The 26,497-nt window shown below is 36.4% G+C and overlaps 1 protein-coding gene across 21 annotated transcripts in view; it reads right to left on the bottom strand.

Moving 5' to 3' along the window:
- NCOA3 (nuclear receptor coactivator 3) overlaps positions 1-26,497 on the bottom strand; it is a 99,287-nt gene that overhangs the window by 2,766 nt on the left and 70,024 nt on the right. For 15 of the 21 annotated variants that reach the window (XM_026071729.1, XM_026073359.1, XM_026069243.1 and 12 more), the window contains 20 exons: positions 22,469-22,576; positions 20,590-20,762; positions 18,448-18,548; positions 17,294-17,468; positions 16,563-16,751; positions 16,192-16,293; positions 15,201-15,341; positions 13,709-13,856; positions 12,563-12,951; positions 11,439-12,319; positions 9,511-9,646; positions 8,195-8,383; positions 7,447-7,686; positions 5,718-5,844; positions 5,048-5,219; positions 3,964-4,263; positions 2,594-2,698; positions 1,898-2,123; positions 1,505-1,679; positions 771-912 (listed from right to left, as the gene is read on the bottom strand). In XM_026071729.1, coding sequence (XP_025927514.1) covers positions 771-912; positions 1,505-1,679; positions 1,898-2,123; positions 2,594-2,698; positions 3,964-4,263; positions 5,048-5,219; positions 5,718-5,844; positions 7,447-7,686; positions 8,195-8,383; positions 9,511-9,646; positions 11,439-12,319; positions 12,563-12,951; positions 13,709-13,856; positions 15,201-15,341; positions 16,192-16,293; positions 16,563-16,751; positions 17,294-17,468; positions 18,448-18,548; positions 20,590-20,762; positions 22,469-22,557 — 4,200 coding nt within the window. In that variant the 5' untranslated portion in view covers positions 22,558-22,576. Of the gene's footprint in view, positions 1-770; positions 913-1,504; positions 1,680-1,897; positions 2,124-2,593; positions 2,721-3,963; positions 4,264-5,047; positions 5,220-5,717; positions 5,845-7,446; positions 7,687-8,194; positions 8,384-9,510; positions 9,647-11,438; positions 12,320-12,562; positions 12,952-13,708; positions 13,857-15,200; positions 15,342-16,191; positions 16,294-16,562; positions 16,752-17,293; positions 17,469-18,447; positions 18,549-20,589; positions 20,763-22,468; positions 22,577-23,804; positions 23,824-26,497 lie in introns of those variants that run through there. The other 6 variants (XM_026080867.1, XM_026082553.1, XM_026081699.1 and 3 more) reach the window with 6 other exon arrangements.

Raw genomic sequence — 26,497 nt, 5'->3', positions numbered from 1 at the left:
CCAGTCCTCCACAACCTTGCTTGTCCCCCAAAAGTCCTCAGATTTTTTTCACTAGTTTCTTAGGAACCTTAGACAACATTTTGTGAGGTACTGGTGACTTGAGTATATTTAGTTTATCTGAATATTGTTTTGCTCTACCTTTGGTATTTTGTGGAAAGATTACAACAAAAATATATTTGGAATTTCAGCTTTCTTTACATTGTCTGTTACTAACTCACTTTCCCCTTAAACAATAGGCCTAAACTTTCCATAGCTGCTTGCTATGCATCCACAAGGTATACGCATAAGGATAATTATCATCACTAGCTTCTGCCAGAAGGACACTGTTACAGGGATTCTTGGTCTGACTCACTGTTATACGTAATCTTTTACATCTCCTGCAGATACTTTTCACAGTCTTTGTGTTTTGTTTTCTGGGGTTTCTCCAGGCTCAGAAGTATTTAAGCATCCCTTATGGTTTTAAGCCTTGATCCTGTGATACTTGAAAGTCAACAGCTAATCATAGCACACTGCTTAGGTCCATCATGGATTTGGTTTAAATATCAACAAGAATAAGGTATCTCTTGGGACATACAAAAGGTAGCTCCACAGATGTAATTACAAACAGGGTAACTGAGAACAGGATTGTGCCAGAAGAACAGCCTGAAGCAAATTGTACTCAGTGTCAAATGAGTCAATAGATCTCTTCATCCAGACCTTGAAGGATGATAGACTTGTTGAATCTTTATGATTTTGTCTAATGACAGAATTAATCATTATATACAATTTACCTGGTCTGGACCCATAGGCATCCCTGACATAGGCATGGTGTTCATGTTCATCTGTCCAATATGGCCACTGCTGCCATTCATGTGCATCATACTGTAAGTCGCAGGATTACCTTGATGGCTAAACTGCTGCTGTGGAAAGGAACTGAAGCACAAAAGGACAGACAGAATTACCTCCAAGAAGTCTACTCAATGATATATTGCCTTCCCTGCACCAGCTGTGACACACGAGAGAAAAACTACATAATCACCAGTAGCATAAAACTATTTACATTTACTTTTTTCCACCTATTGTCTTTTTAATGTTTAAAAAAAAAAGTTACCCTCTCAAAAGGAATTTTGAATTTTTACATACATCATATAGAAATATGTATATGCATTTCCTATTGTAACCCTTTTGGAGGCTTCAATTAAGACTGTACTGCACATTGTAATACTATTTTGAATTTTTATCTTTCTCCCAAGTTATTTTTTTAATAGTCAAAGACTAAACGTTGTTTCTGGTTACAATGATTGCAGTGGTCCAATATAAATAACTGGAGCTAGGCATAAGATGCATTTAATCACAGTCTGTTTCCTAAACCAGAGCAGATCAAGGACAATACAGACATTAGAGATAAAATCTATTTTTTCCTCTTTGAAATACTTTTCTTCCTACAAGCTGTTTAACATGGCTTTTGCTTTCAGGCAAAATGAAAGAGAATCTTTGAGTCATAGGTTATAGTTATAATGTTTACCTGCTCCTGGCCATGCTTCCCGACGGCCAGCCCTTCATCTCAGGAGACTGGTACATTGTGGCTGTCTGAGGATGCTGCATCATAGGATTTTGGGAGGCTCCAATTCTTGATGACATCATTGGGTTGGGAGGGCTTGATACCCTACTAAATGCAGGATCAGGTTGTTGGCTTAGTCCTTACAAGACAAAGAGCAGACAGGCAATATACTTCGGTTAGCATGGCCAAGCATTTTTAGTTTATCTTCTTGCAAAGAAAGGAGGGGGGAAAAGTCATCTTTTTGTACAAGTATTTTCCATGCTTCACAATGATCAATATTTAGGTAGTTGAGATTGATAATAAATGAAGAAAGAGAAAAGACAAGAGAGAAAAAAAGCAACATGTTAGCACTAGTACCATAATTAGGTGGATAGGGGAATTGCTGGGGAGGAACTTGAGCCATTGGAGGGCCCGTCAAAGCACCATCCATGCTTCCTGAGGCAGTCACATTTGGTGGTGGACTGAAAGCCTGAGGTTGCTGTTGCTGCTGCATCATCATTGCCATCCTCTGTTGTCTAAAATGATGACTTATTAGCTCCCTGTTACGCTGAGCCACCATTTGAGCATTAAGAAAACCTTGCTGCTATCCCCCAAAGAAAAAAAAAATCATATTAGAAAACATTTTTATTAATAAAGTCATGACAGAATCAATTAAATCTCAAACACTTTCTAACTCTAAGACCCAGCACAATCATTACCAGAACAGAAAGTAAAGAAAATCCACAGCCAGTACAAGAACCATTAAAATATCAGACAAGGGTTTTCATTAAGTTGTCACTAGTGCTAAACAGATGAGGCAGCAGACTACCTAGCATACCCTACATGGAAAAGACTATTAGCACACTGTATCAACAGCAGGACCTAACAAGCAGATTCCTCTGAAATCTCATGAATAGAAGAGGTTTAAAATTTTTGTTTGGTTGTTTTACAGGGGAAAAACATGAATATACACTGTGGAAACATGAAAGGCAGCCTAAATTCTAAGCAGACTTGCAAAAGATGTCTCTATTTAAAAACTACTGTTTAAGAAAGGTTAGTGTCCTAATTACTTACCTGTGATCCCACCTGCGGCTGCATAACTGGTCTCATCACTGAGGTATTGCCACTGCCTGGGTTTTCCATTTTCATTTCAAGCGCTTGACGGGTCTGATTCATAAACTTAGAAAAAGACATTTTAGCACTATTACCTTGAAAATATCAGTATCTAAAAAAAGTAGTGGCAAGTCCTCAGAAAAATTCTTTATAAACCCCTTGAATCTATAAAGTACAATGACTCATTCTTCCCTGTTTGATGTACCCAAAGTACCCAACTATTAGTTGGCAAGCTCAAACACACACAAAAAGAAAACCCCTCCAAATAGTCTAGTACTAACTGGCTTTTCTTCTTTTTTCTTTTCTTTTCTTTTTTTTTTTGGAACTTAAAACTTTTTAAGAATATATAGCAGACCAACTCTTGTGCCAAATCATATTTGGGGCAGAAGGAATAACCACAGACTACAGCTTTGTTTAAAATAATAAACTTCTGTCTCCTTCCCTCTTTGTCATAATACCACAAAACCACATAGGTTGAACTCGTGTCACTGAACAGCCAAGACAGAACACACTACTTCTTAAGCATTAAATGTTGCCATTCCACGTTACACAGCATCATCTTAGTTTTCTGCGGTTTACCTATGAATTTTCTATTATCCAAAACTTGGTCATGTCCTAGTGTATTTCAGAATGGCCACAGCATTTCCTTTCATTAGCCAGTATTTTCCATATTAAACATGTATTCTGCATTCTCCACTGACATCATGATTCTATTCTACTGGAGTATATTTTCACAAGGGGAAATTAATGTTGAAATCATGCAGCAACAGATAATTTTTTTAAGCAGTGCTTTCAAGACAGTGTTAAGATCTTTGTGGCTTTATGCACTGTCTCCTTCCATCCGAAGAACGTAGCTAAAATGAGATCAAATTAATAAAGCAAAAGCAAAGCAATATTTCAGTAAACACAAATGGTTATTTAGAGAACACAATCAAAAGAATCAATTTGCAGAAAAAATGTAACTGCCTATTTAATGGTCCCACTCAGTGAGATTCGGAAGAAGGACAAAATCTTAACAAAGATAAGGAGATCATGCAGAGCTATTTAGTACAGGATTACTTTTTAAATAGCAATAATGCCCTGTCCTGCAGGAACTAATCCAATCGGTAACTAAGGAAGCTGATGAAGGAACAACACTTGTCCTAATAAAGGTTCTTTCACTTCTATAGTAATAGACGGTCAATGTGAAAAGCACTGTTAAAATGAATGGCCCGTCCACTCGATCACCAGCTGTAATGTCAATTCCCATTTCTTCAACCAATAAAATACTCTGCGTACCTCCTTCTGTTCTGAAACAAGACAAAACTGTAAAAGCAGGACCAAAAGATTACCTGCTGCCCCTGAAGCCTCTGCTGGAGCTGCATTCGGAGCTGTTTTGGTGTATTGGTTCGAGGTCTCATCACATTTGCTCTAGGATGCATACTTTGAAGTGGAAAATTGCTTTGTTGGCTCATCTGATTCATCACTGAATTAAAGGATGGCTGTTGTCCCTGAATGTTACTAAAACCTCCTGGCATTGCTGCCCCTTGCCCCTGATAGGGCTGACCATATAACGAAGACTTCTGGTCAATCATAACTGCAGATTCCTGACCTTGGAATGAATCTTGCTTCGGTTCCAGAGCTTGCCCCTTCAACAGATATAAAGATACTGCTAGTGAAGACACTGGGGTTCACTGTTCTTTTAGTAGGAAGTGCTAAAGAAACAACTGAACTAACACAGAGTGCTAAGACTAATAGTTTCTTGAGTAGAAAGCTGTACAGATAATTACTACTAGGTCTGTCTCCAGAAAAAAGAAATGGCAGAAGTCATGATAAAACATAATTATTTATCTTTAAATCAGTTTTGTTGCATACTGATTACATGAACAGACTAGTATCATTGTTTAAGTTCTTTTTCACTTTTAAACTGCAGTTTGTACAAATGACAGTGTGGTTTTGTGTTTTCCAGTAAATTCCAAATTATCGAATGGAATTTCTTTTTCCTACTTGTTAGCCAAGCAAATTCAAGCTGGAATTGGAGGGGACAGAGGTGTCACCCTGGCTAACACATTACTGCCAGTAATATATTTCACACCATATTTCTGCTGATAATAGATATACTAAAGAAAACCAACTCATTCTCTGCTGATAGAATTACAATGATTTATGCCTCCCCCAAATTATATACCAAGGCATTTTCTATAAACATAGGAAAGAAGATGTCATTTTATTTTTTCATAATGCACAAGAAGTTTAATCAATACTGAACTCCGATGAAAATCGTTACTCAAAGCAGATTCTTCCAAAGGCAGGTTTTGGAAAACGGAAGCAACGAAGTGAGGAGATGCAAATGAGCGAGAAGGCTCTCTTCATTTTCAAGTACCAAGATAATACAGGTTGTTGAAAAATAAATGGCCAAAATCTCTGAGTACTCACTTGGTTTACAAGATCAGGAATTCCTAATGCTCTGTCGATTTCTTCCAGACTGGTGACGTCTGTGTTACTTAGCAATGTGTGCAGCTGATCTAAAAGTGCCCTTTCGTCACTCTGTCCTTCCACATTTGGTGCTGGACATAAAAGGTCATCCAAAGAGCTTCTAACTAATTGTCTATAAATACAAAAAAAAATTACAGCCATTATGGACTATAAAGACAGGTATATAGTTTTATATCGCATACTGACCTGAAAGATTATAACCACCCAGAAGACTGAAGTAAGACCTCAAGCCTCAAGTCCCAAATTTAGGTCCCGAAACGTCCACTCAACTACCATCTAACCTTCAATGCACCTAAATTCTGCTTTTCCTGTTTCCAATTAAACTTCTCCTGGCATCTAAAGTTTAGCTTGTGCACATGCGAGAGAGAGATAATTTAAGGCCTTCCCATCTCACTTTCCCTCCCAACTCAAGCATAGTTTGATTTTGTTAGCAATGTTTTTTGTGGAGCTGGGTTAAAAGAGATGCAGTGTCACATGATGACAGAACAGCAACAGAAACAGACTATGATCCAACCCCTTACACCCACTGTATATGCTACATTGATTTTTCCACGTATTAAACAGTGAACAGTTGTATTTAAACTTATCTTAAAACTATCCTCATTTCTACCTGTTTTGTGAACCCCGAGATGCTTGCTCCATGGACAGCATGTTATCAGGCCATGATCCTGGCTGGTTAGACGGTCCTGGCTGTCCATAAGGATTCCCACCCATACCAATGTTAATCTCATTCGGCCCTGTGAAGTAAAAGGTTTGTTTTTTTAAAAAACAAAAGGTGGCACCTTGCTCTTGAGTGTTCACACAAAGCATTATGGATGATTATACAAACCATCAAATAGCTTCAAGAGCTTTCCAGTAGCATGTTTTAAATTGCATACATACATAAATTCACACTCAGCTTATTTCAGAAATATAGACCACAGATTTTGAATACAACAGTGATCTAAAGCTGTTGCCCTATTAGAACAGAATTGCTATTACTAATCTTTAAATCCCTAAAATAGGAACTTGACAAACGCAGTAACTTTACACCATCACAAATGAGTTTTCTGGCCAATGAAATCTGGATCCTAGCAAATATGCATTGTCACAGTGACGTTAACAGTGTTTGGCATTTTAAATTCTGAAGCAGATTGAAAAATCAAATGAAACAGAAGTTACATGACAATGATTTTCAGTGTGTGGCTCTTCTGCCTGTTCACCCCTTCCTGATGCTCTCCCTAAAAAGCCTCCAGGGCTCAGGAGAAGACCTGAGGTAGCCAGGGATCACATCACCCGTTATTACCTGCTGCAGAGAGCCAGCACTACACAGTGTGTGCCATCCCATTACTTCCCAGTATCTGTAGGAATCGCCTATCAGTAACGATTTCCAAGAAGCTACTGAGGAACTGTAATTCAGTTCAGGACTGCATAATTTTTTTTCCAGATTTAGCCTTACATCCACACGTCAATTTGAAACAGCAAGTCCGTGTAAGGGCACACCTGGTAACAGCCCCATAGAGCTCCAGGATGAAGACGGAGCAAAGGAGTGCCAGGGTGTTTCTCGGCCCTAGGGGCACGTGAATCTTTGGACCTGCTGATATTGTTACATTAGTCAAGACAATTTCAGCTCTAGGCTAAATCTTTGTTAGAGATATAGAACAGAAAAAAACACAGGCTTCTCAAAATTAGAACTTTGAGACGTTCTTTACATTTCGGGCATGTAGCTTGGTTTCTCCAAGCAAATACAAATACGTAAAAAGAACCTGTATTTGCAATGTGGCTTTACACAAAGTTTGAACACTGCCTGTGACAAGAGTTCTGAAACACTTACTAAAAAGCTTTAAAAACCTGATTACCAAAACGTTAACTTCAAAAAGTAATTTAGTTTAAAGATTATTAAACAAATTAGATATCAGGTAAAATGAATTAAATAAATCACAATACTAGTCTCTCCTCATATAATCCTAGATGGAATTTAGTTCCTGGAATTCAGCAGAGAAGTACTGCACTTGAGAACTAGAAATACACTGGAACTATCCAAAAAAATCTGGAGATTTGGCATGAATTATCTGTGTATGAAACACACTGATACCACCAAACAGCAAGAACAGCAGTAAGGCATCAAATAACACCATTCCTTGATATAATGCGATCATTTGTTATTAAGCTTACACTGCATCTCACAGTCTAATTGGCATGTGTCCCAGTCAGGGGAGAATACCAGTCTTCACCTCTGGAGCCTAGTCTGGGATGCAGAGCTAGCGTCCTACCAAAACTGAAAAGATTCTTATAATGAATGCTTACCGAGGAACTAACAAGGTTGCATTAAGTGGTACAATATAATACGAAGAACTTACTCATGTGAATCATTTGCTGTTGTAGCATTGGTCTTGTACCAGGGACGCTATTAGAACGAATGGGCAACCCAGCCATAGAAGCCCCCACGGTGGCTCTGGGAAGGGAGGCATTAAACTCGGGTCCTGGTCTCAACATCGAAGCAGAGCTTGTTGGCTCCAATCTGTTAACCTTTGAGTTTGGCAGACCCCAGTCTCCTGAGGGATGCTGATTCATAGCAACAGTTCGGTTGGGTCCACTTGCTATAATGAAGAGCAGAGAAGATAATGATTTCTCATATAGAATACAATACATATTTTGGTTTTAGAATTATTATGTTTTTTTTTCTTTTACCAACAACTGCCAATGACAGAGCAATTCACTGAATTCCTGCAAAAGCAAGTAAAGCTTACCATATCAAGCTTTATATCATCCAAAGAGCACATTCATCTAAATACATTTAAAAATATTAATGACTGACTGCCATCTTCACCTGTTCTTGTTTCTATATAATAAAAGCATAGGTTAAAGTCAGAACTCGTAACAGTCAAAAAAAATTTAACTACTAAACAAAAGTAAAGTCCTGGGAATACACACAGATAGTAAATGGCTATTTTCTTATAATTTTAGCTGGTAATAATAATTAAGGTATTCAGGTGCTGATAATATTCTTTAAGATTTCTTCTGACAAGAATTCACTTTATAATCTTGCAACATTTTTTACATTAAAGCATTTTCTTTCTGAGATCTATCTGTACACAATCAACAGACCCAGATTTGCTCCGAAATTTTCCTGGTTTTCGATCATTCTTGGACTTCCACCCATCAAGTTTTGCTTCTGTAACATGGAGAAGGCATTGACGCTCCTCACTGGAGGGCTAGAACCCACAGGGCTATCTAAAGACATGGCTCTGCTGAAAGGCGGGCGGGTAGGCTGCACGGCCTGGGGACTTCTCATACCTGTTAAAGAATTAAAAGATGCTCGCAACTGCACATTTTAAACGTAAAAACAGAAAGTACTATTCATGGTTTACATAAATTTGATCTATTTAGAAGCACACATATTTCACCTTTAACAGGCCAGGAACAGTTATTCTGTTTATGTTCTCACTACTTCAGTGGCATTTTGAGTACATACTTAACACTTTTCACTGGCAAAGCCAAATGCAATTCCTTTGGCCCTACACATAGAAAGGCTCATTTTAAGTTAAGTTTGATAATGATCCATGTTTAACATTTTGAAATACCCTAGTATTACAATCTTATTAATACACATGAGTGGACTGCCCAGCATTTGGATATCTCTGACATGGAGGCAGAGACAAGTCAAATGGTGCTCGGCTTGAACCAGGTTGGATCCAGAAGCAATATGTTCCTGAACACTTTGTACCACGTGAACTAATTATCTTAGAGATCACTGGGCTCCAGAGCCAACAGCGTCACTGGTCTTATATGTTCTTGTAGCTGAATTAACATTTTGCATTATCCATGTTTCACCTTCCTAAGGTTAACTCAGCAACCTATTGCCACATATAACCAAGAGAGGACCACTATTATAAAAGTCAGTGACTACTGTAATCATGCTGGTCCATTAGTGAGTCTATCTTTCTCTCCTGCTCAGCTTCCTACTAAGGAAGGTCATTCCTTTCAATGTAGAGGAGGATTATTGATTAGATTTTACAAGCCACAAGATGCTTTCATGTAGAATAAGCAGGAAATCAAAAGCTTGCCACTAATCCCATGTTCTTTCCCTAGTCATCTGCAAGGAATAAAATTCTCTATTTCAATTTACAACTGCCAAAATGTTTTTCCTGATGCCTTTGGTGACACTGTAGAAAATCCATGTTGGACAAACCCAAACTTTATTTAGGGTGTGTATAGTAGATAAATGCTGCCAACATTGCCCTTCAAACTAATAATACAATAGCCTACGGAAGCATGATTAGCCTTTTACATTATATTTGCCCTTGAAGATATATGAAATCAAAAAAGTATTCTCTAAGAATTTGAGCATGCATTATGTTTACATCAGGTAAGAAAAAAACACTAATTTTAAAACCAAAGTGATATTAAATGAAACTCCTTACTCAGTGCGGCAGTTCCTTGAAATAATGCTTGTTTTGTTCCAAGGCTATTCCCATTTGCAGACATAGCATTATTGTAAAAATCTGAACTAGTCAAATCACCTAGAATTGCATCCAAATTATCCAAGTCTCCACTCATCTGAAAAAGAAACAATAAAATACCAAGGTTATTTACTATCATATTGCCATCTGTCAGCTTTCATTTAGCTCCTTACTAATCTTAAAGGATATAACCAAGAGATAAATAGTTTAGTTCACCGATAATATCTGAGGCTTTCTCCTAATTTCCAAAGAATTTCGGATATCATTTAGCTACTTTTTAATAGGTATTCTGCCTGGCTAATTTTGAGAAAGAAGAATTTAAGGAGAAATTGGAGGTACTATACATAAATAGAAAGAAAATCACCTTTGAATATAAACATTTCAGGCATCATAAATTACAAAGATAAAACCACTAATGACAGCAAGCAACATCACGAATGTGTACTGTTTGGTAATAAATAATGTATCGGGCATTTATAAATATCTTAAATTGATCATTGCAAAACACAACAACATATGAAAAATACTCACAGACCTTTCTGGCCAATATGATCCCTAATTTTCTTTTAAAATTTGTCTTTAAATCAGATGCAGTTTTAACAGAATAAAAATTGCATAAATAATGGATTAATATCTTTGCACAGTAAGCTTCTCTGAATATGGGTCACAGTTCTCAGCAACAAGTAGTGGAACTACACACCTGTACTACTGCACAGTTGTTAACAACTTATTTCCTCAATGGTATTCAAAAAATGTTATGAAGTGTTTAATATATAGTCAGCTGTTAGCTAATATAAAAAGTTGTACAGTAAATTCATGTTTGCATAACTATTAGTGATTTGGGAAATCCAAGTTCTAAGCTATCAACGTGTTTTCAGTAAACTCTGCCCTACTGACCAGCATTATTTATGTCGAAGCAGTTCCAAATGTGCCCTAGGTGCCAAATAGAAAAGAAATATTATCTAAGAGTAACAATTTTAAGAACAGCTGTTCCCAACAAGTGCACCACTGATTTCAGTAGGGTTCCATTTCCATGGTCATGTAGTTTGTAATATTGTGACATTTGTTGGCATTTCAACTCTAGAAACATATTCAAACATTCTTCAAATTTTTCTTATCATCCCAACTCATTAACGGTTGAATAATATGTTTTTTTTTTCAAATCACAAAGGCTTTTTTTTTTTAATCAAATTGAAAATTTTCTTCAGAGTCAATTGCATAAATAATGGTTAATTTTGCTTTAAGGCATCTTTCCAGTTTTGAGAATGTATTTTGTTACAGACAAAAGAATACAGAAAAATACAATATATATATATACACACACACACACGTATGTTTATGTACGTATGTATATGTGTGTGTGTATATATGTGTGTGTGTATATGTTTGTGTATATATATAAAATTAATAATTAAAAAGAGTACTAACACAAATGAATTTATAGCTATTTTAAATATTACATATGCTGTGTTTATGTTTTAAAAATGAAGTTATGTAATCTCTGCTAGTTTTACTTTTTGCTATTGCATTACCAACTAATTACAGAGGCAGCTAACAGCTCCATTTCCTAATGAGCCATAAAAATAAACATGTGCTATGTGAAATTGCAGATGTTAAAAGATCTGATTTTAAATAATAATCTGTAAATATACATTACTCTGGGATTTCAGTACAGCACATTTGGTTATATATATCCTGTAGTTCTATTTGTTTGTGTTTTGTCATTTACAGTAAAACCTGAGCACATGGTTTCACACCATTTGCACAGAACTTTCATGGAAATGTTTACACACACATTAAAAAAAAAATAAAGTACTCTTCTTTTAGCCATTCACTCTAAAAAGAAAATATTGGCTTGTTCATTACCATCGTTTTACATTATACTCTACCTCCTCTGTTGGTTCCGCTTTTATTTTAATCTCCTTTTCTTGACTAGAAGTAGGAAGAGTAGAACTACTGCATTGTCCCATTTTATTATCCACGCCTTCTACTTTAGGCTTTAACTCTTTGGAAAGCGGGTCCTTAACATCATCTTTATCTAGTAGGTATCTCAGTAAAGCATTGTTTTCCTTCTTCTTTGGGCTCAGTTGCTCCTGTTTGACAGTGCCTTCTCCACAGGGCGCTGTATTACTAGCATCATGATATGTGTCTTTGCCAGTAGCTTCAGCTGTGATCTTGGCTACCTCTGCAGGAGAATTACCATTTTGTAACAATTTATGTAAAATCCTGTGCTTCTCTTGCAGGAGCGACCCATGCATGTTTGAGGAGGAAGATACCCCTCCAGATGTTGATGAGGAAACTCCTGAAGGACTGGTAACATTGGCAGAAGATTCTTTACAATTAGAGTCTAAAGGTGAGTTTGATGCTGTGGAATGTCCTCTTTCATCCGAGGAGCACGTGAGTAGCTGAAGCAGCTTTTTATGCCCTTTGCTTTCAGATGGTCCTCTCTGACTTTCAGATGCCTCTAGATTTCCCTCTTTACTATCCTTTTCACTAAGGAGCTCCCTGCTGTTTGACTGGCACACGGAACTTTCCACTTGGTTTTGTTCACAATACAAACCAGGCGGGCTTTTCGAGTCCTGGGTGCTCGTTTTACTTTGCTGAGCTATGCTCATGTTTGGGGAATTATCCAATTTTGGACCTGGCGAAGAAAGTGTAGATAGAAGGGAAGTTCCAACCCCCTCACTAATGGCTTGAAGAGCACTAAGAGAACTGCTAGAGAAAGTGCTGTTGCCGGTGTTGCTGGCAGATCCCATTGGAGAGTGCATACCTGTATTACACGACAGAGATCAAACTTTAATTAGATTGCTGTCGGCATCTGCTTTTCCTTCTGGATTACATATGACTGCTGCACTGAGCTAATTACTTTAAAATAAATTTTTACAATGAAACTACGTATGCTATATTTAAGTAACACACGCAAGGTCATAGATAAAAAGGATGAAAGATAGAATTCAGATAAAAGTGAGAAAAGAGAACTTCTTAAAAAAGCGCACAGCAAAAAATAAAGTACCTGTAACTGGAGAAAACTGGTGTGAACTCATTTTTGGACTCCCTCGATTCCTAGGAGATATCATTAGGTTCTGTTGGTTGGAAGTTAAGCCAGGACTACCATGTGGTGGGCTACTTATATTTAAACCATAATTGTTATTTTGATAAGTGGAGGACTGCATTCCTGGTCCAGAGTTCATTGGCCCCATATTACCAGGGCCTCCATATCTCGTGCTGCTCAGCTGACCCACTGCACTGGGATCTCCCATGCCATAGCTCCTGTTCTGCATCGGCATGCCTTGACCGGGTGACATGTTCATAATACCTCCAACAGAATTTGTGCTTCCAGCCACAGGTGCTCTGATGTTCTGCCCAACGGAATTAGGATTCGGTCGATATCCATTTTGTTCTCTGTAAATTCAATAGCATCCCCAGACACCCCAAGAAAATAAATTAAAATCTTTTTCAGAATCAAGTGCTACAAAGAGAATAGCATTATTAAATGATTTTTCAAAAAGAGCAGTGAGAATTCGAGTATCTCCACAAAAGCAAAACTAAACCATGCCACTCATTCATTCATTATAGAAGTGTTTAGTCCTTTAGGTCATTTGAGCTATAAGCGCATACAGGATCACCCCTTTAAAATGCTTTTATCACCAGCCATTATTTAGATTTATCAGTTTAAATGTCTTCCTTCTTATACTCCCTTCCCGAGCCAATGCGCGACACCATTCTGCTGTGCACATTAATGATGCCCTGAACAATCTCAGCTACCCACTGATCAGCATCTGGAGGCACTTTAACGCCAGAAGCAGGCAGATTCCCTCCAGAGTGGCATTGCAACTCTTCTTGTAATCAACAAGAACAGGTCACATTTACAGTACAGCTATTTACAGTACATTTAACTTTGAATCATCCATGATGCGTTTTAAGGGGTTTTGTTGTCTTTTTTTACTGGTCTGTAATTAAAAAGCACAAGATAGAAATGCTGAGTTACATGCTTTTATTTCCAGTGTTTTGTCTTTATAAATCTTAATCCCAAAGAAAAATGTTCTAGTTTTAACCAGATAAAATATTCTGGTATACTGTTTCTTCAGGTATCGCCAAAATCAGATCTATTTTTAAAAGCTATGATACTTAAATGACAAACAGATGCTGCTGATTTCACCTTTGAAGAAAGTGGGTAGAGACAAATCCATGGCGGTCATTAGTTACAGGATTTCGGAATAGTTTACTCTTTGTTTGTGCTGTCACTATAGTACCATCCGCTAAGGAAAACCGATACAACGGTGTTTCAGCATGACCTTGTGTATAAGCTGTAAAAGAAATACAAAATATTTTGCATATTTGAAAGTCCAAGAAATGTTAATAAGCACTGTATAGATTTTTACAAAATACTCATTTGCTCAAGATGAAAAATGAAAGACACACCCAAGATAGATATTCTGAAAAAGGAAGTATCCCATATATTCTCCCTAAAATAGTAGGGAGAGGAAAAAAAGCAAGCAAGATTAATTTGACACTGCAGTACTTTGTGCTAACCATGCACATCTGGCAAAACTCTGAATTTGTTAATAGACTTGCATGGCTAGGTAAGGAGGTTTCCATGGCTTCTCCTTGGGGAGAAGGATTAATCAATACTTCAATCTCAACTGCACTAAAATATACAGGTAATTAATATGGAATAGAAATGAAATTAGGAAGCCTTCAAATGGAGTATTTTTAATTTTTAAAAAAGGTATTTTTATCAAGAAAATTGTGGAAACCATTGCTTTTAGTCAAAAATTTCAGTGCAAACTAATTCACATAAATCATTTCAATATGGAAGAAATGTTCATTTTTAAGTCAGCATTTAAGTTTCATTGAAGTGTCTCAAAGTCAATACCAAATGGTTTTGAAATGTTTTATCTCGTAAAAAAATTTCTGAGCTCCAAATTTCTTGTACGTTTAGGATTAAACTTAATCAGTTAAGTCCAATGGAATGGAAATTCCATTTTCTGTCAGTACTAGTTTTTCTTTATTTAATACTTTGAATTACTTTGTGAACCCTTCAAAAAGGCTAAAGTTAACACATATAGAAAATTACAGCTTTCTTAATGGAGACTTGGCTGTACTTTGTTTTATCTATCAGGGTCATCAAATTAGCTTTAAAAATACGTAGCATTAGAATACTGAAAATATTTTGAAGCCTTGTATCTTGAATAACATGAAAAAAGGTATTAACCAGTGGTTACTACTCTTCAGACTAGTTAACAAATGAGTTATCCTTTCTTTTATTAAAATAAATTAAAATAAATTCAAGCTGGTGTTGAACAAGGGTAAGAGGTCATTACAGAAATACAGCTGAATTTGTCACTGTCATTGCTATATCCATGTGTGGAAAAATAAATTTCTTCAGACTCCTAGATCATGTATCTGGTATTTTCCACAAAAATTATCAAAACAGACATACTACAGAAACAAAATAACTTCTGTATCAGAATTACTGTTCCTCAAGAGGTCATATCTCTTCAGCTTGTAAATATGAATCACAGCATTAGCCCCAACTAAAAACATGAAAAAGAATGAACACGGGTAGAGTTTAGCATTTTTGTTATTCAGAAAAAAAACACAGCCACTGAGAGAAGCAGCATGACCAAATGCTGCAAACAGATTTTTACCTTCATGGTAGTGGCGTTTGTTTGACCATGACTGTCCATCATTATGGCATAAGAACCTCTGAATGCACCGACGAATTGTATCTTCAAAGCCAGGTCTCATGGAAGACCGTAATGAGTTTGTATCGATGTTGACAAGTTTGCCTGTTAAGGGAAATAAAATACTCACAATAAACTCTTTATGACTACCCCAATAATTCTATACAATATATGAATACGGTGCAACACTTCAGAAGACTCTAATATCACCATTTTAATCATCCATCACCCTAATGCCAAACTTTAAGTATACAAAAGTGACATTTATGAATAATCTGCTACTGAATATGAAGAATATGAAGCTGCTTGATAAAAGAGCAATACTCAAGTAGATTCAGATTACAGAGTAAGAGGAAACTGAAACATTCACAGGTAAATGCCCGAGTTTTAGAAAACATATAGCAACTTTGACTATCATGGGTTATAGGCACCCAAAGGACATATACACAGTAAAGTTTTCAAAAATACTGAGCAACTACATCTACGGATGAATATCATAAACATTAACTGGCATCTGAAAAAGCCCCATATAGATATTGTGTATATAATATTTCTATTTAAACAGCATAAAACACTCTAAGCTTTTCCTCACATACTGTAGAAGACCACAAACATTCTAAAGAACTTTCATTAGCTTAAATTATGATTTAAACTCTCTCTCATGTGTAAAGCAAAGTGAAAGCTGCCACATTACAACATAAGTAATACTTTGTGCCATGTTTCCAAAGAACGGCTTGTGTAATTCTGCTAGCATACAGTCAGAACGCATGTCCCACGCTTGTTGTTATACCCCACTGCTGACAATGGTACGCTGCAAAAAAACAGTTGGGAATTCTTGATATCAGTTCCGCCAGTCACTACAGATACACAATTTATTTAGAGTACTTCATTTACACCGGACAAGAGCATGAGGACAAAAGAGATTGGAAACCTTAATCTTGGGTACATTTCTCACCTGAAAGGTCATGTCTCGTAATAAAGCTCTCTGGATTTGTTGGAAATACTCTTTCTACAGTTGTGATACGACGTGCCACACAAATCATACAGGACTGCAAATCTGTATTTAAAAAAGAATGGTTTCGCTTTCATTTCTCTCCTATTTTATACTATAAAAGCATTTAAATAAAATAGCTCAAGCGTCTTGCAATGTTAAGACATAAGTATAAAGGATTTGAAGTTTTTGCATTTTGTTCCTACTCCATTCAAAAAACGGAGTTTTCATTCAGTTTCCATCCAGAAACTACAGATTTCATAATACATACCACATAATAAAAAGTTTTATTTAGAGATTTCTTTTCTGCACAGGAATTGCACAGGATTTCCTACCTTCCCCCTCTTCCATCATAGCTCTTGGCTGAGATAAAGCAAAGCACTGCATTGTTTCATATCTCTGACGCACATCCTGGTGGCTGCCTACATCTTCCAAAAGATCATGAGAGGTTTTCACCATCATCCGGCAATTAAACGTATGACTCTTCTGTCTTGGCGTTTCATTGGTCCAAGCAACTCCATTAACTTAACATAGTAAAAATTTATAAATATTTTCAGATAAAAATCAGTTCATAAGCAATTTTTCTTAAATTAGATACCCTGTTACTTGATTAGAGAGATTAAAGAACATTTTGCAATATACCATCATTTCTATACCCTGTGAATAGTCGTACTGAGAACCAAGTAAAAGAACATTATCCCTTCCATGATACTTTCAACCCTACTGGAAGGGCAGCTGAAAAGTCACTCCCATATCTAAAAAGCAGGAAATCACCTCAGCTACCCTAGAAGCTTTAGGAACCCTGTTCCTTTAGTATTAGTATATAGTAAGTTACAGGCAAACAAACTGCAAAATGAAAACAGAGTGTGAATTTACAGTACATTGGTTTATAATGGTACGTTTTCAAAAGAACATACTAAGATTTTTCAAGATTAACTTACTTTTGAAGTCAAGTTTTCTTTGTAAAACTAATTTTTTTGTAAGGTTATCCATTACAAGTTGAGCTTTTCCTCTCTGCTTGATTTTAAATAGCCTAGTAACAGTGCAGTAAGTCAAACTTTATTACCTGAAGATTTAGGTAAATTTTTAAGGAAGTCCTTCCGGTCCTCTTCATGCAATATACCATAGACACTTGTATTAACTAAGTCTTCTTGTTTATACTGCAGATACTGTGTGACATTTTCTGAAACAAATACTATGTTCCCATCTCGATTTACAACAAACAGGAAACCGTCCAATGCCTAAATATTAACATGACAACATATCACATAAGACATAATTCTGAATGTAATTTGGTTTAAAAACCAAGTGAGTGATAAATGTCAAATTACAACAGTCGCATTTCCTGTCAAGGAAAAGCTGAAGTTTTAAATTTTTCTGTGAGGAAAATTGCTTCTATTAAGGAATGATTTCAATATCAAAAATCAATCTATTCATTCGTGTTACAACTTAGCTATTTCATAGTGATAACCAGCCTTCTTGTTTTTATTCTTGTTTTATTTGAGCATGAGCTAATGAATTTGTAACATTATTTCAAAATCTGGCAAATTACAATAAGAAAAAATTCATTGGAAACAAGTAGTAAGACTGGAACATGAAGACATTTCCAACAGCAAGTGACAAAATAAAAAGAGAACAGCTATCTACTTCTTTAAATACTGTATTTTCTTAACTGAAAGAACATTTCAGTATATTCTTAAAACAAGCAAGTTTTAAAATTGCTTTAATAAGCTTGCATGGGATTGGTTTTCTAGGCATAAGGAAGAAGTATCTGTTATACACCTCTTTTTACAGTTATATTATTTTTCTTGAAGGCAACATTTGTTTAAAATGCTCCGCATTTTAGAAACACAAACCCCACCATACTTCTAAGACCTCTAGTCTTAATAAAACTTCATCCATTTATTGTAATGGTTACCCTCTAAAGCAAAGGAAAACTATTCCTTGAATTGCCAAGCACCGCATTAGTAATGACTGCTGGAGGAAAAGAAAGTAAAGCACATTATCAGAAAAATCCAGATGCTACTCTTTTCTTTCCTTCTAAAGACTATTTAAGTGAAATTAAGAAAATGTGACTGATTTCTGACTCTTTAAAACATTGTTCTGTATAGTCCTCACATACTATTCATTACTACAAGATTGGTGGCTTTATTGTAGTAGTTTCACCTGACCTAAGTATTTGTTTCAATGGGGATTTACTAGGACATAATTTGTACTTGCCTGTAATAAAAGGGGTCCCAAAGAATCCTTATCAATAACTCCTTGACCCGTAGAAGATACATCAGCTTTCTGAACATCATCATCATTAGAAACTGCTTTTCCTGAAATGCAAAAGATACATTTCAAAAAAGCAAAATTTCATAAGACAACTGCATTTAATATTACAAGCCAGATTCTGGGAAGCCTGGGGATAAAGGCAAAAAAACCCCCCAAAAAACGAAAAAAACCCACCACTGATGAGACAGGAGTCTCATATACTGTTGGTTGCTTATGACCAGAAAAACATGTCATGGTTACATAATGTCAAACCTTTTGCTCACATAAATTGACTTGACAATTAAAGTAGGATCAAAGTTACCACCCACTCTGTTTTGTGAACAGCATTTCTTCTACTGCTTTTGGGAGCATCTGTCTGATGAATCCCTGATGAATCTTTCAATAGCCATTACACACATTCCTTAAGCACATCTCTTCTTTCTGTTTTTATTTTGATTATCTCATGCCCATTGGTCAGTCTTCAGATGTCATCAGCACCTTCTACCCTGTTGCCCTTCTGTCTACAGGAGCCCTTGCTACCTTCACAGCAGGGTGCATGACATAGGGTATGCGTGTATTTTGCAGTCTTGCAGGGGTAAGCAACTTATATTAACATTTTGGGCTGTAATCTGTGGTGAATCAGGAGTATATGCAGATTCCTATCCAGTCATACCTGCTATGAAGGTGAAAACTCCAAAGAGAAAGTGCTGTGGACAGCCAGGGACTTGCAGAATCCTAGCTTAATCTGTGACCCTCAAACCTATCAACATCACAGACAGTGGACTTGCTCCTGAACCTGTTCTCTTGGATCTTAATGATTATATGAAATAAAAATAAAAAAAAAAAAATCTCATTTTACATTCTGAGCATTAGTATTTAAACATTTCTTATGCCAAGAATGAAAAGCCTTTTCTCACTTTTTTCAGCTTTTAAGAAACAAAATATCCTAAATAAATATATCGGATTGCAGGGGGCAGGGGGATGGGCACCCACATCAGGCAGCAGAATTACAGAAAACAAATAATAAATTTTGTTCTGTGGTACCTGTTGGCTGGCTAAGCAGACCACAAGGGGAGTACAACATCCTAAGAAAAGATTATCATATACTAAAGTCTATAATGGAACAGAATTATTACAATAGAATGCACTAGATTAAATTAGAAATACTTTTAAAACACCAGTTAAGATGATTTTTTAGAACTGTTTTAACATGCCTTTAAAAAAATGTGGAAATTTATCAAGATATGTAAAATACACTCACTTTATTTCATAGCTCACTTTATTTCCAGAGATAATTTACTGCCCAAAGGAAATACATAAATTTGGCAGGTTATAGTCACTTAAAAAATATTCCCCTCACCATATATTTCAAAAAATAAGTTTTGCAGGTACCTATTCATTTAAAAAAGTATGTTACTGTACCATTTTGGCTTACCCTAGCTCCAGGAAACTATCAAGATTTGTTGTTGCTCCATCTTCTCCTCTGTTGACTTAACTATATTCTGTGTCTTGCCAATTACACTATTTAATTACTTAACCTCACAACTAATCGCATTTTAACTATACTGGAATCCAATACTTAACCATTTATGAAGCATGTGTTAAACAGCACAAGAAAAGAAAGAAAAGTCCATAAAACATACTAGGAAAAAATAGTAATAAAATCAAAATATCTGATTGGAAGTGTATCCTATAAGAAACTAGATATTTTTAAGAAATTTATTTCAAAGCATTAAAGTCCCTTTAAGCATGAAGCCCCTTAAAGTGAAAGGCAGTCGTCTGCATTCTTCATGCCAATGGATAGTTGGTCCATCTGTATTTCCAAAAAACAGTTTCTCTGTGGACTACCTCAAGCTCTCCTAGTATTTTCAGGAAATAAGTAAGAAAGGCCATACAGTATTTTAAAGTCCCAATTCTCAGTTTAAGTATTTGTTCAATTTTTAACATAAAATCATTTAAGCCACATCAGAGATTTGATTCAACTCAAAGTCTGAAGTCTTTGCTATTGTGAAAAAGCACAACTGAATTGTCCAAGTAACTACTGCTTTGGAAAGACACTACAAGAAAATGAAATTATTTCTTTTGTCTTAAGAGGGAAACCTGTACCTTGTTCTTTTATCTGCCGGATCTGTCTCACGGTTTCTTTTAAAATAGCACATTTGTCTGGTTTGACGTTGAAATTGTCAATGTCACTCAGATTAGCAGATATCAGTTCAGCCAGTTCTTCAATGTATTTGCTTTCCTGCTCGCGCCGACGCTTCTCACCACTGCAGGTCAGACTGGGAACCACAAACAGCATTTCAGGTACAAATACTCCAGCATAAACCAAAGCCGCACTCACACTCTGAGCTTTAATGCACTTCAGCTAACACTGAACACTCTCTAGGCTATAAAGTCTAGATAGCAGACACTCGCCTAGTAAACGTAAACCAAAAGGGGTTGTGCGTGTGTGTGTGTGTGTGTGTGCGTGCACCTTTGTGTGTTGGGTTTGTTTGCTTGTTTTTTTAAAGAATCTTAAGAGGATATGAAATGGTTATTAATCCAAAAAAATCCTCCAGTGATTTCTCTGTTGTCAAATTCAATGAAAATTGCAATTGTCTGTTATAAAACTGTAACACTCATACAGAAAGTATATTTTAACCTTAAAAGTTTCTTTAGACTTGTTTATAAATTTATTAGAGAAATAAAATGGAATTTTAACACTCCATAAGATCTCTTTGGTTTGCTTGTAACAAGATGTGCATGGAAGGTAATACCTCAGAGACATTTCTAGATGTCAGGACGAAAATATCATCTCAACATTCAAGAAAATCAGAATCCCAAGCAACCTAATGTTGCAGGATAACGTATCCCCCAGAAATTCCTCTTCCTACATAGATTAATGTGCTGAGTAAATACACTCTCCATAGCCTAAAATCAACAGAAAGAATAGTGTCATATACAGAGAATGCCAAGATGAGGAAGAGAGAGACTCAGAAGAAAGGGAAGAATGGACATACAAAGGAAATCAAAAAAGAATAAATATTCTTTGAGAAGACCTCAAGTGAAAGAGTAAGGAAAGAAAGCATGGGCCAGTAGTGGAAGAAGGAGAAAGCAAATATATGACAGAGCAGGGACCTATAAGGTAAAGACAGCTAATGAGTGGTGATGAAGAGAAAAACAGAATTCCTGAACAGATAGACAGACATCAGAGAAAGGGAAAGAGAAAATGGAATGAGGGACACAGACAGACACTGGAATATGGTAGAAGAATGTGAGGATCTCATATGCAGTCTCTTATGCTACGGGGAAATTAGCACGGGATGGTGCGGAAGCATATAAAAGGGAGAAATATGAGTACACTTGTAACATCTGGTGTTTTGGTAAAACTGGAGAAAGAGGATAATACTGTGTGGGAACAAGAACGTGAAAAGCTAGTACAGAACCCTTAACACACGGCAGAAGACAAGGAGGTAGGAGGGGGGTAGAAAACAGAGTCCCCTGGATAACAGAAACTCTAACAGGGTGGGGTGAAGGGCAGGAGGACAGCATGGAACACCGGGATTTGAGATTTGCAAGCAGAGAACTAGTCTGGAGAAACCAAATCAAAAAAGAGCTCAACCTATTGCAGCATTCTGCACTTGACCCTCACTGCCTAGTATAAGGCCTGCCAAATGAATTACCTGACATAAGATGCTGCCTTTATAATTTTGGGGAAGCAAAAGCATTATTTCTTTTGTCTTGCAATCACAGTTTCAAACTGTGATTCCTTACTTGTTCAATCCATTAAGATTTATGCAAGAGTCTAATTACCCAGCATGGTTCATGCGTTTTGGCAGCTCTATGCATAATAGTAAAGTTGTATCTTCACAACAACAAAAGCTAGCCTAAAGAATTTTTCAAATTAACATAATGATTAGCTAGAACTTACTCTAAATTCCAATTAAAACTTGAAACATTAAAAAAATTACATAATGTAAAATCTGGAAAGTCTGTATAAACTTACCTTGCACCTGGAGTATCACAGGGCAATGGCTTGCGCTTCCTTGACTCATTGGTCAAGCTATCCAAGGAGTTTTCTCCCAATCCACTCATCTTGATCACACATCAGCAACTAAAGGCAATAAAATAAGAATTATGAACTAACCCCTCAAAACAATAATTCAAAATGTAAAAACCCCACTATTTCCTTTCTAGTGTTCTTTATCTAATTTAAAAGTGAGACTATCCAGTTAAGTCATTTTTTAATCAGACTTACAAGTTGATATTTTTACTGGAAATACATATACCTTTAAGTTTTATACCATAACACTGGGATCTACCTATAGCTCCAGTTTGTCTGAAAATAAATGAAATTTCTGAGTGTTTTAATGCATGTTTAGATAACTTCAAAATAAAGTAACATATTATGCAAAAATATAGTTAAATACAATTAATAAAGTTAGATACCGTTAATGAAAAGGCAAGTGATAAGCTAACGCAATGCGGGATGGGTGATCAGAGCACTGAAAATACAGAAGCGTGGAATAAAGTTTCCTTTTTTGTATGTTCCTTTCTTCTCTTCATGTAACCTAAGGACTGCAGCCACAAATAACTGCCATTCTTAGATCAGTGGGCTTACATCGGGCTTTTTTACTTAGCTTAGTATATAACCAACAGATTATTATTCCTATTTCTAACTCAACATGTTACTATTGCCTTAACTTCATACGCCTTGCTACAACCTTCCACATGCACACAGTTTTCTAAGGACTGCAGGGACGAGGCAAGCGAAGATTTCAGCACTCTTTCAACTCCATTGCTTCTGCGGCAACAACCAGGACACAAACCAGTAAAGTAATAGGTTGCTTTTGTTAAACTCTAGATACAGTTAGCTAACCTGGCATATTATGCATCTTGTGACTCTCGTCTCCCCTTACTCCCACGAGGAAAAAGGAACACAAAAAGGAGAGAGGACAACTATGCCCTATCCGGCCATGTTACAATCAACGACATGCTGAGGGAGAAAAACCTTTTTAATGAATCTGTGCTACTCACCTACCCAAACAAGACATTTCAGAACATAATCAGAACTGTAAAATAATCTAATCGTTTGGATTTGGTTTTATGTATTATAATAACAATACAGCACACCTGTGCAGTCAGGAGTGTAGCACTATTCTATCCTTTTTACAGAATTTCCAAATTAAATGTAAACTTAAAATCCCTGCAACTGTAGAATTTTCTATTGTGTTTTCTTCTTGCTTTCCACACTACACCCCCGTCCCTATTTACTGCATCATTCACACCCATTCATTTAGAGGAAGACAGAGTTAAGGATCACGCAAGCCAATTAGACATACACAAGTCCTTGGGACAGATGGGATACATCCAAGGGTGCTGAAGGAGGTCTAGATGTCATCACGAGGCCACCCACTATCATCTTGGATAAAAATTCTGATTAGATATAAGGAAAACTTTTATTTTTTTTTTTTAAACCATGAGAGCAGTCAAAGCCTGGAAGAGGTTACCCAAAGAGGTTGTGGAATCTCCATCTTTGGAAATTTATACAGACAGATCACGATCAGGCTAAAAACAGATCAAGACTCGCCTGAACCTGTCCTGAGCAACCTGGTCTAATTAGACTTGCTTTAAGCAGGGAGTTAGACTAGATGACCTCCTGAGGTCCCTACCAACCTACTATTCTGTGATTCAGTGATGTGCAGCTGGATTTCTTCTGTGCACTTAAGACAACGAAGAAACAAAAATGGAGTATAGCCTAAGAAAGGCACCCTGAGTCAACCAAGTGCTTCCAGGACAAGATGTCAAAAGAGAAAAGACTGAAGTGTGTGGACTGCCTCTACTGTATTAACCTTGATTGATGGGGTTCTTTGCTTACTTGCTTTTTGCAGCAAAAAGTAATACTGCTCAGTTCTTTCCAAGGCTGAGTCAATGGAGGCGAAGGGCAGAGACACACAAGAACATATTTGTGTGAAGCAGCACTTGTTATGTTAGCGTGGGGGCTGCTTGCAATAGCTGATACTGTTATCATAGGATGTTAGCTATGGGTGGACAATTTAAAAGGACATCTTCATGCAGCAGAACAAACCTTCAAAGGCTTGACAGGACAGAGAACTGCTGGGTTGCACTGAGGAGCAAACACTGGGTTACTCTAGGAGGTATGCAAAGTTCAGAAGCAAAATGGCATTTCTTTAAAGCACAGGTTCTCTTTGTAGCTAAATGAATGTCACAATGCTTAACATAAAATTATATATATAACCAACCTTTGACCCAATGATATGCATTACAAGAACAGGATAACCTTTTAAATCACAATAAAATTAAAAATAGCAGTAAAACATAACCTTGGATTTGAAATAAACAATTACAAAAGATACCTCACTACACAAATATGGTCAGGGACTCCACAGATAATAAGTTGGTATTATATCTAACTATTTGCTATGAAAACAGTATGGGTAAGACAAAACCCAATATATAAAGCAATAGAACAGCAAGCCTGAAGACTTTTATTCAGCCAGATATTCCTCCAGGGCAAAACTCTCAAATACAATACATTTCAAGTCACAGCATGCCTTATTTGAGCTCAAGAAAAATAAATTGTTAAGGGCATAAAAGCCACTAGATGGCAGTATATCACCAAAAAATCCTGGGGATAATAGTTTGTCGCTTAAGCACTGGAAAGAAAAACTACTCATCTGAACAAATAGGCAGTTTCAAAAACAAATTATATAAACAGACTACGATCATGCAAAAAGCAGTTGATTATCTGAAGCTGACACTCAACAGCACATATGACTCACAAGGTCTTATGTCTGCAGCCTTCATAGCTAAGGCTGAATCCTAAGAGTCATTCTGTAGGTGACACATGCAAAATCCAGGACTGGTGCTTTTCCCTGAAACTGCAATCCCAGGCACATTATAATGCTGCAGTGTTAGAGCTATTGTGGAAAGAGAAAGGAAGAGCTTAAAATACAGTAAGACTTGAGGAGAGCTCAGGAAGGGTGTGGGCACAGCAAGAATGTCAGAAGCCAAGAGTAAAATCTTTTATTGAAGAGGAGATCTCCAAGTAGATATAACCTTATTAAATACTTGAACATTTCAGCTAGGATACAAAATTTCAGCATAATGTAATTTTGCAGGTAACAAGGCTGAATTAAACTATTTAGAATGGAAATGTCATTTCTGGTTTAGCATTTACCTGTATTGACAGATAACTCACAATATGATTAAGTAGAAAACCCAAATTATTATTACATGTTCTCTGAGAAACATAATGCATATTCGAGAATAAAGCACTAGTTCTATTTAAGAAAACCTTTTAGTGCCTGAATATAGAAGCTTAGAGAAGGAAGGAAAATTAGGTAATTTGTGTAGGCTGTTTCCTTACAATTACACCAGAGTCATTTCTGGTAGTTTTTTCAGGCCTGGAGCTGCTGAGTCCCCTGCACTTGTATTTTCCTTTCTCTAAGAAAATTATTACAAGCTGAGAAAGCATGGAAAGCCTAGAACAACTCTTAACTGTTTAGCTAAGGAAATTACAGAAGTTGCTTTCCAATATGCACGGCTTTATAGTACAAATTGTTAACAAACTAATATTTCTGGTACAGGAAATATTAGCAACAGAAGCCATTATTCAGTGAGTTAATAATGAAAAGAACAACCAGTTCATGAAACTGTAATTTCTAACAGGCTAAGTATTTTTCCAAAAATAAATTTATTTGTTTTTCAAGTTAATCTTTATTTTAAAAGACAATTCTGAAACACAGCTTTCAAAAGTTAAAACTTTGGTGCTTTTTTTTAACCAATAAAATGAAAAAAATTTAACGCAGCCATCTTTGTAGACTGAGTTAACAGGCAATGGCATTATTTCTGGCTCATGCACCAATAAAGGTAGCTAGAAAGATGGTGTTAGAGAGACTCCTCCATTTGTTATATTGCACAGCTTATTGACCTAAGCAGAGCACTTTTTAAAGGGACAAATTATACAGTGAAATTCTTTTAATTATGTGCTTAATGAAAATAAATTTACAAG

This window comes from Apteryx rowi, unplaced genomic scaffold (genome assembly GCF_003343035.1).
Source record: "Apteryx rowi isolate R43461 unplaced genomic scaffold, aptRow1 scaffold_0, whole genome shotgun sequence".
NCBI lineage: Eukaryota > Metazoa > Chordata > Aves > Apterygiformes > Apterygidae > Apteryx > Apteryx rowi.
The sequence above is the reverse complement of the archived record's forward strand: the minus strand, read 5'-3'. Positions and strand labels throughout refer to the sequence as shown.